Below are 11,820 nucleotides of genomic sequence, written 5' to 3'. Positions count from 1 at the left end.
TTTTTTTTTTTTTTTTTTTTTTTAATGCAGAGTATCAATTAAGTTCCCTTCCTCAGAATTCCCCCTGGGCTTTCAACAGTCCCAAATCCAAACTCCTTAACAGAAGTTACAGGATTGTCTATGATTTAGGCTCTGCCAACGTCTTGACCCTCACCTGCGGCTGCTTTGTTTGAAGGGCTTCCCCATGCACCTCCCACCCTCTTCCTGCCCCACCCCTGGAATGTCATGCCCACCCTGCGGGGTCTCACCAGACAGCTGCCCATGCAAGGAGCCTATCCTTCACCTTCTGGATTCGATTGCCTTCCCAGTTCACTGTTTCTCTCTGTACCCTGTGTGTTTTCTCTTTTGCCCAGAGTGAAATTTTTGAACATTTTATCCATTTTGACTTCCATTTGTTTTCTTCCACCATTTGAGGACAGAGATGAAGTGTGGAATCATCGCTTTATCCCAGGGCCCTGCACAGCATGGGGCACAGAATAGGTTCTCAAGTAGCACGTGGTGACTGGATTACCAGAGGGTGTGACATTAGGGTGGGGCGGGGCAGGGACTTTACTACTCAAAATTTTGTATAAATGGGAGTCCTCTAAGCCCAGCAGATACATAGAGCTAATTCAGGAGCTCGGAAAACACACGACAGAAGGAGTCCTTGCATTTCAAAAGGATAATATGGCAGGTAAGCTGGGGCAAGGGCAACAAGTGCTTGTGGTGCTAGAGATTGAGCAGCTGGGTTGTGGACAGGCCAAGGCAAGAGGGTGAGGCTGGGGTAGTGGTTTGCCAACACCAAGTGGTCAGTTTTGGGAACCACTGGCTTATACCAACAGGGAGCAATGGAACACACTTTGTAACTGGACTCCACCATTACTGTGTTTTTGTTTTTCCATGTCCTTTTTTTAAAAAAGTGTCTGACTTTGGCTCAGGTCATGATCTCACGGTTCAAGGGTTTGAGCCCCGCGTCGGGCTCTGGGCTGACAGCTAGCTCAGAGCCTGGAGCCTGCAGCCTGCTTCTGTGTCTCCCTCTCTCTCTGCCCTCCCCCAATCATGCTCTATCTCTGTCTCAAAAATAATTAAACTATAAAAAAATAAAAGAACATTAAAAAATTTTTTTAATGTTTATTTATTTTTGAGAGAGAGAGAAAGAGACAGAGTACAAGCTGGGAAGGGGTAGAGAGAGAGACACACAGAATCTGAAGCAGGCCCCAGGTTCTGAGTTGTCAGCACAGAGCCTGACATGGGACTGGAACTCATGAACTGTGAAATCATGACCTGAGCCAAAGTCGGATGCTTAACTGACTGAACCACCTCGGTGCACCCTGACTGTCTTATTTTTAATAGTGGATATAAGATAGTGCTTAATATTTGATCCATTTTCCATTTCTTTATTACCTAGTGAAATTGAGACTCTTTGCTCTATTTTATTTATTTATTTTTTAAGTTTAAATTAAAATTTTTATTTTTAAGTTATCTCTATACCCAGCGTGGGACTCAAACTCATGACCCTGAGATCAAGAGTCTCATGCTCTAGGAATTGAGCCAGCCAGGTGCCCCTCTTTGCTCTATTTTAAAGTCCATTCTGCTTTTCTCTTGTGTGAATTCTCTATCCTTTTTCATTTTATAGTAGTTTTTTTTTCTTGAGGCTTAGAACATTTTTGTTGTGTTTTAGACACTAACCGTCTCTCTTATTTGTTGCAAATATGTTCTCCCAGTCCATGGCCTGTATTTTTAAAGCATACGTATGAGTTCTATTGTCCAAAAATTTTAAATATTGATGTTGTGATATTTATCAATATTTTCCTTTTATTATTGTATTTGGAAAGCCCAGTTTAGAAGTGTATTTCCTTATATTTAGTTTTTAGTAATCTTTACATTCAATGTGGGGCTTGAACTCATGATCCCTAGGTCAAGAGTCGCATGCTCCACCAACTGAGCCACCCAGGCACCCCAATATTTTCTCTGATTTTTTAAAAACAACTTCATTTTCATAATAGGAAGAGCAGTATTGCATCTCAACACACCCACTTACCAGAACCTGAAAGTGGCTCTTCTGAAACATGTTCCATATTTCCATGTTCATATGTTCAATACTGAACTAGTGACCTCTCAGATTGGAGGATGATGATTTCAGACTAATACCTGTATCCTTCCTCAATTGCATTTTCTATAATTTACAAATACAGCTATAATAATTTTATTAAGTCTGTATCAATTAATTTTATTCAGACTTATATAAATATCATTCACTGTAGAATTAGCCCATATCTGAATGATTCATTTAACATAAACTTCATAATTTGAGGTGTTAACAATTTTCTTTTTTTCTCTCATATGCTTAAGATGATATTTCTTTTTTTATTTTAGAGAGAGAATGTGAGTTGGGGAGAGGAGAGGAGTAGAGGGAGAGAGAGAGAGAATCTTTTTTTAACATTTTTGCAATTTTGAAAGAGACAGAGTGCAAGCTAGAGAGGGACAGAGAGAATGGGAGACACAGAACTAAAAGCAGGCTCCAGGTTCTGAACTGTCAGCCCAGAGCTAGACATGGGGCTCAAACTCACTAGCCGTGAGATCATGACCTGAGCTGAAGTGGGACACACAACTGACTGAGCCAACCACAGGTGCCCTGAGAGACAATCTTTTTTTTTTTTTTTTACATTTTTAATGTTTTATTTATTTTTGAGAGAGATAGAGACAGCGTGAGCAGGGGAGGGTCAGAGAGAAAGAGGGAGACACAGAATCTGAAGCAGTCTCCAGGCTCTGAGCTAGCTGTCAGCACAGAGCCCGACATGGGGCTTGAACCCACGAACTGTGAGATGACCTGAGCTGAAGTCAGATGCTTAACTGACTGAGCCACCCAGGCGTCCTGTGAGAGAGAATCTTAAGCTGGCTTCATGCTCAGGGCAGAGCCTGACATGGGACTCGATCCTATGACCCTGGAATCATGATCCGAGCTGAAATCAAGAGTTGGACGTTCAACCGACTAAGCTACCCAGGCACCCCAAGATGCATCATGCTTAATTTTCTTTCTTTCTTTTTTTAATATTTTTTTAAATGTTTTATTTATTTTTGGAGAGAGAGATAGTGTGAGCAGGGGAGGGTCAGAGAGAGAGGGAGTCACAGACTGAAACAGGCTCCAGGCGCTGAGCTGGCAGTCAGCACAGATCCCCACGCGGGGCTCGAACCCACGAACCGCGAGATCATGACCTAAGTGAAAGTCGGACGCTCAACCGACTAAGCCACCCAGGCGCCCCGAAGGGGAGCTCTTGAAAGGTGCTTGTGTCATCCTCCTGGAATCAGCTACATCGTTTTCCAGACCTGGCGTGTAGGCATCCATCTGGGACTCTGTCACTCTCTTGTGTGGATCTTTCTCCCACACACATTCCCCCCCTTTATTTTGTTTGATTGATTGAACCACACCCTCATATGGTTCCTTAAGAAAGGGTACAAGGCAGAGGCACAGTCGATTGGGTGACCAACTCTTGGTTTTGGCTCAGGTCATGATCCCAGGGTCGTGGGATTGAGTCTTGTGTTGAGCTGAGCATGAGCATGGAGCCTGTTTGAGATTCTTTCTATCTCTCTGCCCCTCTCCACTCACGCTCTCTCTCTAAAATAAAAAGATAAATATATGGCAGGTAAATTGACTGAGTATAGAATGTCCGAAGCTGCGTTTATTCTCGTGTGGAAGGATAAATTTGACTAGAATATTCTATATGTTGAAAATAGTTTCCTTAAGAATGTTATGGTCCTTGAGGTGCCTGGCTAACTCACTCGGTAGGGCATGTGACTCTTGATCTTGAGGTAAGTGTGAAACCCACGTTGGGTACAGAGATTAGTTAGAAGTAACATCTTGAAAAAAAAAAAAGTATGGTCCTTGATTCATTGTCTTCTGATACCCAGTGTTGCTTTTCTGAAGACCAATGGAATTTTAATTATAATTTGTGTGGAAATTTTGTCTTCATTTATAAGCTTTTAGGCTTTTCTATATTTCTTGTATTCTGCTATTTTGCAACAAAGAGCTCCTTTTTCATTTATTGTGCTCATCTCTGAGTAGGCTCTATCTGGAGATTCTTGCATTTCATTTCTCAAATGATAAATTATTTCTTTTACAATACTTTCAATATACTCTCTAGAATTTTGTTTAGTTGAAGAGATACTTTTTAGTCCAATATTGCTGATATGTCATAGTCAAATATTAGACGTCCTTGATCCGATCTTTATTTTTTTTAATCTTTCCACTCTTTTTGTCCATGCTTTCCTTATTTTATTCTACTTTCTGGAATATTTCTTGGGCTTTCTTTTCCAATTCTTCTATTATTTAAAGGCTTGTATATATTTCTAATTTTATTTTTAAGTTATCTCCGTACCCAACCTGAGGATTGAACTTACAACCCAACCCCAAGATCAAGAGTCACATGCTTGACCTAGTCAACCAGACAGGAGCCCCCATAAGGCCTTATTATTAGCTACCAGTGTCCAAGAAAGCTTGTCCAACCTGGGTTTTCTTTATTTTCAAGACGTTCTTTGTGTATGAGTGCAATATCTTTTATTATTTATCTGAGAATATTGATTTTAACGTTTTGAAATTTTCTTCTATTTTTCTTTTGTTTAAAAATTTTTAATATTTATTTTTGAGAGGAGAGAAACAGAGACAGAGAGAGAGCATGAGTGGGGGAGGTGCAGAGAGAGAGGGAGACAGAGGATCCAAAGTGGATCCTGATGTGGGGCTCGAACTCACGACCCATGAGATCATGACCTGAGCAAAAGCTCAACAGACTGAGCCACGCAGGTGCCCCCAGGTATTTTCTTTCTTTCTTTCTTTCTTTTTTTTAAATTTTAAAAATGTTTTATTTATTTCTAGGAGAGAGAGAGAGAGACAGCGTGAGCAGGGGAAGGTCAGAGAGAGAGGGAGTCACAGACTGAAACAGGCTCCAGGCGCTGAGCTGGCAGTCAGCACAGAGCCTGACGCGGGGCTCGAACCTACGAACCGCGAGATCATGACCTAAGCGAAAGTTGGACGCTTAACCAACTAAGCCACCCAGGCGCCCCATCTATCTATCTATCTATCTATCTATCTATCTATCTATCTATCTATCTATCTATCTATCTTTCTTTCTTTTTCTTTCTTTCCTTTCTTTCTTTCTTTCTTTCTTGCTTTCTTCCTTTCTTTTCTTCCTTTCTTCCTTTCCTTCCTTTCTTCCCTCCTTCCTTTCTTCCCTCCTTCCCTTTCTTCTTCCCTTTCTTCCCTTTCTTCTTCCCTTTCCTTCCTTTCCTTCCTTCCTTTCTTTTCTCTTCTTTTTTCTTTCTTTCTTTTCTTTCTTTCTTTCTTTCTTTCTTTCTTTCTTTCTTTCTTTCTTTCTTTCTTTCTTCCTTCCTTCCTTCCTTCCTTCCTTCCTTCCTTCTTTCTTCCTTTCTTCCTTTCTTCCTTTCCTTTCCTTTCTTTCCTTCTTTCCTTCTTTCCTTTCTTTCTTTCCTTTCTTTCCTTTCTTTCTTCCCTCCTTCNAGAGCCCGACTTGGGGCTTGAACCCACGAACCCTGAGATCATGACCTGAGCCGAAGTCAGACGCTCAACCGACTGAGCCACACAGGCACCCCACTTTCTTTTTTTTTTAAGTTTTATTTATTTTTGAGAGAGAGGGAGCACAACTGGGGGAGGTGCAGAGAGAGAAGGATAAAGGATCCGAAGTGGGCTCTGTGCTGATAGCAGGGAACCCAATGAAGGGCTCCAATTCATGAACTGTGAGATCATGACCTGAGCTGAAGTTAGATGCTCAACTGACTGCGCCACCCAGGTGCCCATCTTTTATTCCTTTTCTTAAGGAAAATGTTTCTGTTTGTTAACTTGTGCCTCTTCCTCCTCCTCCTGCTTCATTTTTTTTGTCTCTCTCTGTCTCCCAGATGTTTGAAGACTTCCTCCAAGGTCTTATAATTCCCCCCACCCCCTTGGTGTTTCAATAGATGTTGAAAAGCTATGAGAAATCTGAATGACCTCTTGTCTGAACAGTGGGGTGGTTGGGGAGCAGGATGGCTTTTTTGAGTGTATGGGTCTCTATGAAGAATAAGGGCCTCCTACATAAATAGAATCTCCCATAGAAAATGGATCAAGGGGCGCCTGGGTGGCTTAGTCGGTTAAGCGTCCGACTTTCGCTTAGGTCATGATCTCGCGGTTCGTAGGTTCGAGCCCCGCGTCGGGCTCTGTGCTGACTGCCAGCTCAGAGCCTGGAGCCTGTTTCAGAGTCTGTGTCTCCCTCTCTCTCTGACCTCCCCTGCTCACGGTCTCTCTCTCTCTCTCTCTCTCTCTCTCTCTCTCCTAGAAATAAATAAATAAATAAAATGGACCAAATATTGCTGGATGCCATGGTTTTACATTTATATTTTAAACAATAAAAAAAAAAACCTACTCTGCACCTATTATACACCAAGGCTGTAATTAAACAGACTTGCTTTCTGGATACTCAGTTCTTCTCCAAAGCAAGTGAACTATAGGGGACCATTTTACTGGCAGAGAAAAGGGGCAAAAAATGCCAGTGTAGTGATACTCCCAGAGTGACAAAAGCTAATAAATGGGAGAATCTCAGGTCATTCTTAGGTCACTAAGCTCCATACCTGATCCCCTCACTGGCCTCATTGATAAATGGCCAAATCAGCTTCAGGATCTCACATGCTGTCCAGTGTAGATGGCAGTGGGTCTGAGTCTATGGCTGATTAGCGCAACAGAGTCTCATTCTATGAATCATATGATGAACTCAAATGCATCCAATGTTGATATCATGCCAGTACCCTCTGTTATCCCCCTGAGGACAGTTATATTTTCTCCCACTAGTTTGGTTCATTGTTCTAAGCTATGAGTTTCTAGGATATTCCTCTATTTAAAAAAATTTTTTTAGTTTAGGGTTTTTTTTCCATTTTATTTATTGTTTAACTTACATCCAAGTTAGTTAGCATGTGGTGCAACAATGATTTCAGGAGTAGATCCCTTAATGCTCCTCACCAATTTAGACCATCCCCCTCCCACAACCCCTCCAGCAACTCTGTTTGTTCTCTATATTTAAGTCTTTTATGTTTTTTCCCTTTCCCTGTTTTTATATTTTTTGCTTCCCTTCGCTTATGTTCATCTGTTTTGTATCTTAAATTCCTCATGAGTGAAGTCATATATTTGTCTTTCTCTAACTAATTTCGTTTAGCATAATACCCTCCAGTTCGATCCATGTAGTTGCAAATGGCAAGATTTCATTCTTTTTGATTGCCAAGTAATACTCCATCACATATATATATACCACATCTTCTTCTTTTTAAAATTATTTTTGAGAGAGAGATAGAGGTAGCGTGAGCAGGGGAGGGTCAGAAAGAGAGGGAGTCACAGAATCCGAAGACAGGCTCTAGGCTCTGAGCTAGCTGTCAGCACAGTAGCCCGACGTGGAGCTCGAACCCATGAACCGTGAGATCATGACCTGAGCCGAAGTCGGACGCTTAACCTACCGAGCCAGCCAGATGCCCCTATACCACATCTTCCTTATCCATTCATCTGTCAATGGACATTTCGGCTCTTTCCATACTTTGGCTATTGCCGATAGCACTGCTATAAACATTGGGGTGCATGTACCCCTTCGAAACAGCACACCTGTATCCCTTGGATAAATACCTAGTAGTGCAATTGCTGGGTCATAGGTTAGTTCTATTTTTAATTTTTTGAGGAACCTCCACACTGTTTTCCAGACCCAGTATATTCCTCTAGAGCAGGTGGACACTTAGGACAGTCAGTTGCCCTAAACCAGGACTGAACTATTATCTCATAGGGGAAACAATTTCAGTGGCGCAGAGCAATCCCAGCAAGACGATGAAGAGTGGCTTCCGCGAGTCAGCTTTTTAGACCAAGCTCTTGGCTCTCGGCTCAGGCTCAGGTAAGAAGTTTACCTCTGAATGTACTCTTTAATGAAAGCTTTGGTCTATTCCTCTTGCAGATCGAAGGTATACTCGCCGGAGCCGCACACACTTTAGTGCAGAACAGCTTCAAACATTAAAACAAGTGTTTGAAGAGACCATGTACCCAGATTGGGCTACCATGATGGAACTTATTTCATCTACTCAGCTAGACGAATCAGTTATAAAGGTATGTCCCTAAGTGTGTGTCTGGATAGAACGCCTAACCCAGAGCTTCACATACACTTCAATCATCACATAATTCCTATTTATTGAACAACTGGTATGTGTCTGGATAATGTCTTATATTTTTATTCTTATGACCATCCATTTTATTAGGGAATGCTAAGGTTCACAGAAAATCCTCTAAGGATTATAAACATAAGAGCTAGTATTTGAACCCAGACCTTTCTGACTCTAGACCCACAATGCTACCTAAGGATGGATCCCAGATAAGCCCATTGGAGTCAGCTCCTGTTTATGTCTACGTTCTCCTTAATCAGAACATTCAGTCATTTAGATGCCTTGCAACTAAGTTTCCACAGAGTATTTGGAGAATGAGAATCCCTTGGTGAATCCTGAAGGCATCCCAAGTCAGACCCCCACTCCATATTCTTGGTCTTCAGAATCATCTCTGAAAACACTGAGCATCCAGAAGACAGAAGCACCTTGCGTTAACCCCTTCTGATCTAGGGTTTGAGTGCTCTGTCCCATTTCATCCATTGCAAGCATAATCCTATGCTCCCTTTGCCTTCTGGAACTCAGGACAGCAGAGGATAGAAGGAATGTCCCTTGTTCAGATGACTATGAAGAGATGCGACACTAGCCTTTTCATACCAAAAGAACCTAATTCCCGAGGAATATGAGGATTCCCCTTTGGACCTGCCTCTCCTCCCCTTTATTAACCTGCTCACCTCCTCTCTCCCCAGACTTGGTTTAAGAACCAGCGTGTCAAAAGAAAGAAGGAACTACAACAAACTGATTCACATTCGTCACTAAAAGCACCAAACCATATGACTTCAATTAAGGAGGAGGAGTCCTCCTTACCTGCAGCTTCAGAGAACACTCATCCCAAGAGTCTCAGTATTTTGGATACCTGTGACCATGAACTACCGCAGTCTCCTAATATCGAGCAATCTGGAGGAGCTGGTCCTTCCAAGTGGAATTCATCTTGGGATTCCCAGCCACATGATCTCCAACAGATATGTCTGGGGGACTCTGATCCTCCTTGGGCCTCCGTTCCCTATGACATAGATGAGTTTATACAACAATATGCCTTACCTGGGGATGATAATTTAGATCAGTACCTCTCCCCCAAGTGTCCCAGTTGAGGGGATATTGAGATAGGTCTGTGATCCAAATTCTTACCAGCTGAGAGACATTTCCAAATGCTTTCATGGGTCAACTGAAGTCTAAATGGATCAGAGCCCAGGAATTTACCTGGGCTAGAACGAAATCTAGGGTGCCTGGGTAGCTTAGTCAAGTGTCTCTTGATCTTGGCTCAGGTCATCATGATCTCACAGTTGGTGAGTTTGAGCCCCACATCCAACTCTGCTGATAGCAGCACCAAGCTTGCTTGGGATTCTCTTTCTCCCTCTCTCTCTCTGATCCTTCCCCCCCCACGCCCGGCCATGCTCTCTCTCTCTCTTTCTCAAAATAAATAAACTTAAAAAAAAGAATCTACCTTTAAAAAATTTTAATGTTTATTTTTGAGAGGGAGACAGAGCATGAGCAGAGGAGGGGCAGAGAGAGAGGGAGACACAGAATCTGAAGCAGGCTCCAGGCTCCACGCTCTGAGCTGTCAGCACAAGAGCTGGATGCAGGGCTCAAACTTGTGAACTGAAAGATCATGACCTGAGCCAAAGTCAGAGGCTTAACCTACTGAGCCACCCAGGCTCCCCAAGAATCTACCTTTTATCATTGCCTATAACTTCTGTCCTCTGAGTACCCTCTCAACCAAATTTCAGTGTCAAGAACAGTCATAGGTGCCTTTTGGATGGTAGCAGAAACCAGCTAGTTTTCCATGGGTGCTAGCCTGTCCCAATTGACCTAGCTCCAGGAAAGCTCCCTAACTAAAGCCATATAGACCCAGCTCCCCTGCGCCTGTTCCCCATGGACCATCTTTTTCTCTTTAAAAAAGTTAGAGTGACATCAGCAAGGTGGTGGACTAGGAGGTCATAGCACTTGTGTCTCCATAAAACAGTGGTTTAACAACTAACTACTCACTGATGAAAATAGCTCAGAGGGAGCTCTGGAGTGCAAGCAAGAAGCCCCAGCAACCCAGAGGAACATAAAACCTGAGGCCTCACAGAAAAGCATAGGAGGCATTTTAGCTGTGTCATCCCATCCCCAGTTCTACAGAGTTTGCTGCCAAAGAGGGATCTCCCTGGCTGTGAGGCACTTACCCCCCCACCCCCTCCACCCTTCCCACTTGAGAAGAAAAGGAGAGCAGGAAGACACCAGCAGCTTTCACCACGAGGCCCTCAGGGACACCTGCAATTTTTGCCACTGAGGACTCACCCACATGGATCCCAGCTGATGGAGCTGCCCAGAGTCCAAGCCCTTGAGCCTCTGTTGGAAAAGGTTATAGAAAAGATAAGACTGCTGGTTCACCCATGAGCTGGACATGGGCAATCAGAGGCTCCTTGCCCCCTCCATGTCCCTGGAACGTGCATTCCACTTGCCTTTCCCCATACCCAATGTAAATTCCCTCATTTACTAAACCTGTTATTTACCAATCTGGAGTAGTCTGCCTCTTTCTTCTGTCTCTCCTTGCTCTCTGTATGGTGGCTGGTTTCAAATCATATCTGGCAAGCTCCTGGGGAGCTTGCAAACCAAGAACCCCTGCAATAGGAGCTGAAACTTCAACCCCGTCCACACTGGTCCTGATCCACCACATGAACACCCACACCCTTGCTGGCTAGGTGCTTATTAAGAAATGGGATGAGGGGAGCCTGCGTGGCTTGGTTGAGCATCTGACTTTGGCTCAGGTCATGATCTCATGGATTGTGAATTTGAGCCCCTCATCAGGCTCTCTACTGTCAGCACGGAGCCTGTTTCAGATCATCTGTCCCCCCACGCCCCGCCCTTGCCCCACTTATGCTCTCTGTTTCTCAAAAATAAAAAGAAATGATATGAATAAAATGTTTCCCCAAAATAAAAAAAATTGAGATGAATAAAATGGACATCCATGGAGTTCAAACAAAGATTTTAATATAGTACTACCCAAGGTTGGGCAGGCCAAAAGGACCCCTCTGGCTTCCTGACATTAAAGAACCCCAAACGAGCCTGTTCTATTTACCCTAGTTCAGAGAAATTCTAAAAGCCATGAGTCAAAGATGATAATGAGAAACCTGCCTTGTAATGAAGATTGGCAAAAGGTCTCTAGGCTCAACCTCTCCCTGGAAGCCCAAAGTCTCTTGCACAAGAGTGGGTAAAATGGTTAGGGGGTGGAGGAGTTTCCAGACCTCGTTGACATGGGTACCAAAATGCATCTGATGCAGGCTACAATCAGACTGAGAGAACATGAAGATACAAGGGTTGGTGGGATTATGGTCATTGAAATGTTTCAAAAGGATTCCCATGCATTGGTGGTGTTATGATGTGGACGTTGTGTCCAAGTGGGGAATGATTCTCCTATCTCATACAGTAAACCAGAAAGCATGTGAATCTGCCCTTCCATCCACAATATTAATTGGAAGTGCTAAATCCAGAACCAGTAAGATTGCCCTAGACCCCGCAGTGCAGAATGGAAGCCTGAGTGCCGGTAGTACAAATTCTCTGTGCGATTGCCCTATGTCAAGTGTAGACTCGGCCTCCTGGCAAAAGCCTGTGAGCATCTCCCAGTAATGATGACTGGGGTCTGGACCAGAGGATTCCCATTTAAGAGGAAAGCTTGCTATCCCTATGAGT

At 43.3% G+C, this 11,820-nt stretch overlaps 1 protein-coding gene across 1 annotated transcript; it reads left to right on the top strand.

Moving 5' to 3' along the window:
• Positions 1 to 8,029: 8,029 nt before the first annotated feature.
• LEUTX (leucine twenty homeobox) lies at positions 8,030 to 9,239 on the top strand. The gene is made up of 2 exons (XM_077773625.1): positions 8,030 to 8,098; positions 9,027 to 9,239. The coding sequence occupies exons 1-2, from the start codon at positions 8,030 to 8,032 to the stop codon at positions 9,237 to 9,239; spliced, it is 282 nt and encodes a 93-aa protein (XP_077629751.1).
• Positions 9,240 to 11,820: the final 2,581 nt, after the last annotated feature.

Source organism: Crocuta crocuta, unplaced genomic scaffold, assembly GCF_008692635.1.
Source record: "Crocuta crocuta isolate KB4526 unplaced genomic scaffold, BGI_CrCroc_1.0 scaffold267, whole genome shotgun sequence".
In the NCBI taxonomy this organism is placed as follows: Eukaryota; Metazoa; Chordata; class Mammalia; order Carnivora; family Hyaenidae; genus Crocuta; species Crocuta crocuta.
This window is presented reverse-complemented; position numbering and strand designations above follow the sequence as displayed.

Excerpts from the sequence above, each read along its gene's own strand:
- LEUTX (XM_077773625.1), top strand. The coding sequence starts at position 8,030 with ATGTACCCAGATTGGGCTACCATGATGGAACTTATTTCATCTACTCAG. Across the intron at positions 8,099-9,026 it reads TAGACGAATCAGTTATAAAG|TCTCCTAATATCGAGCAATC; the intron begins GTATGTCCCTAA and ends GAACTACCGCAG.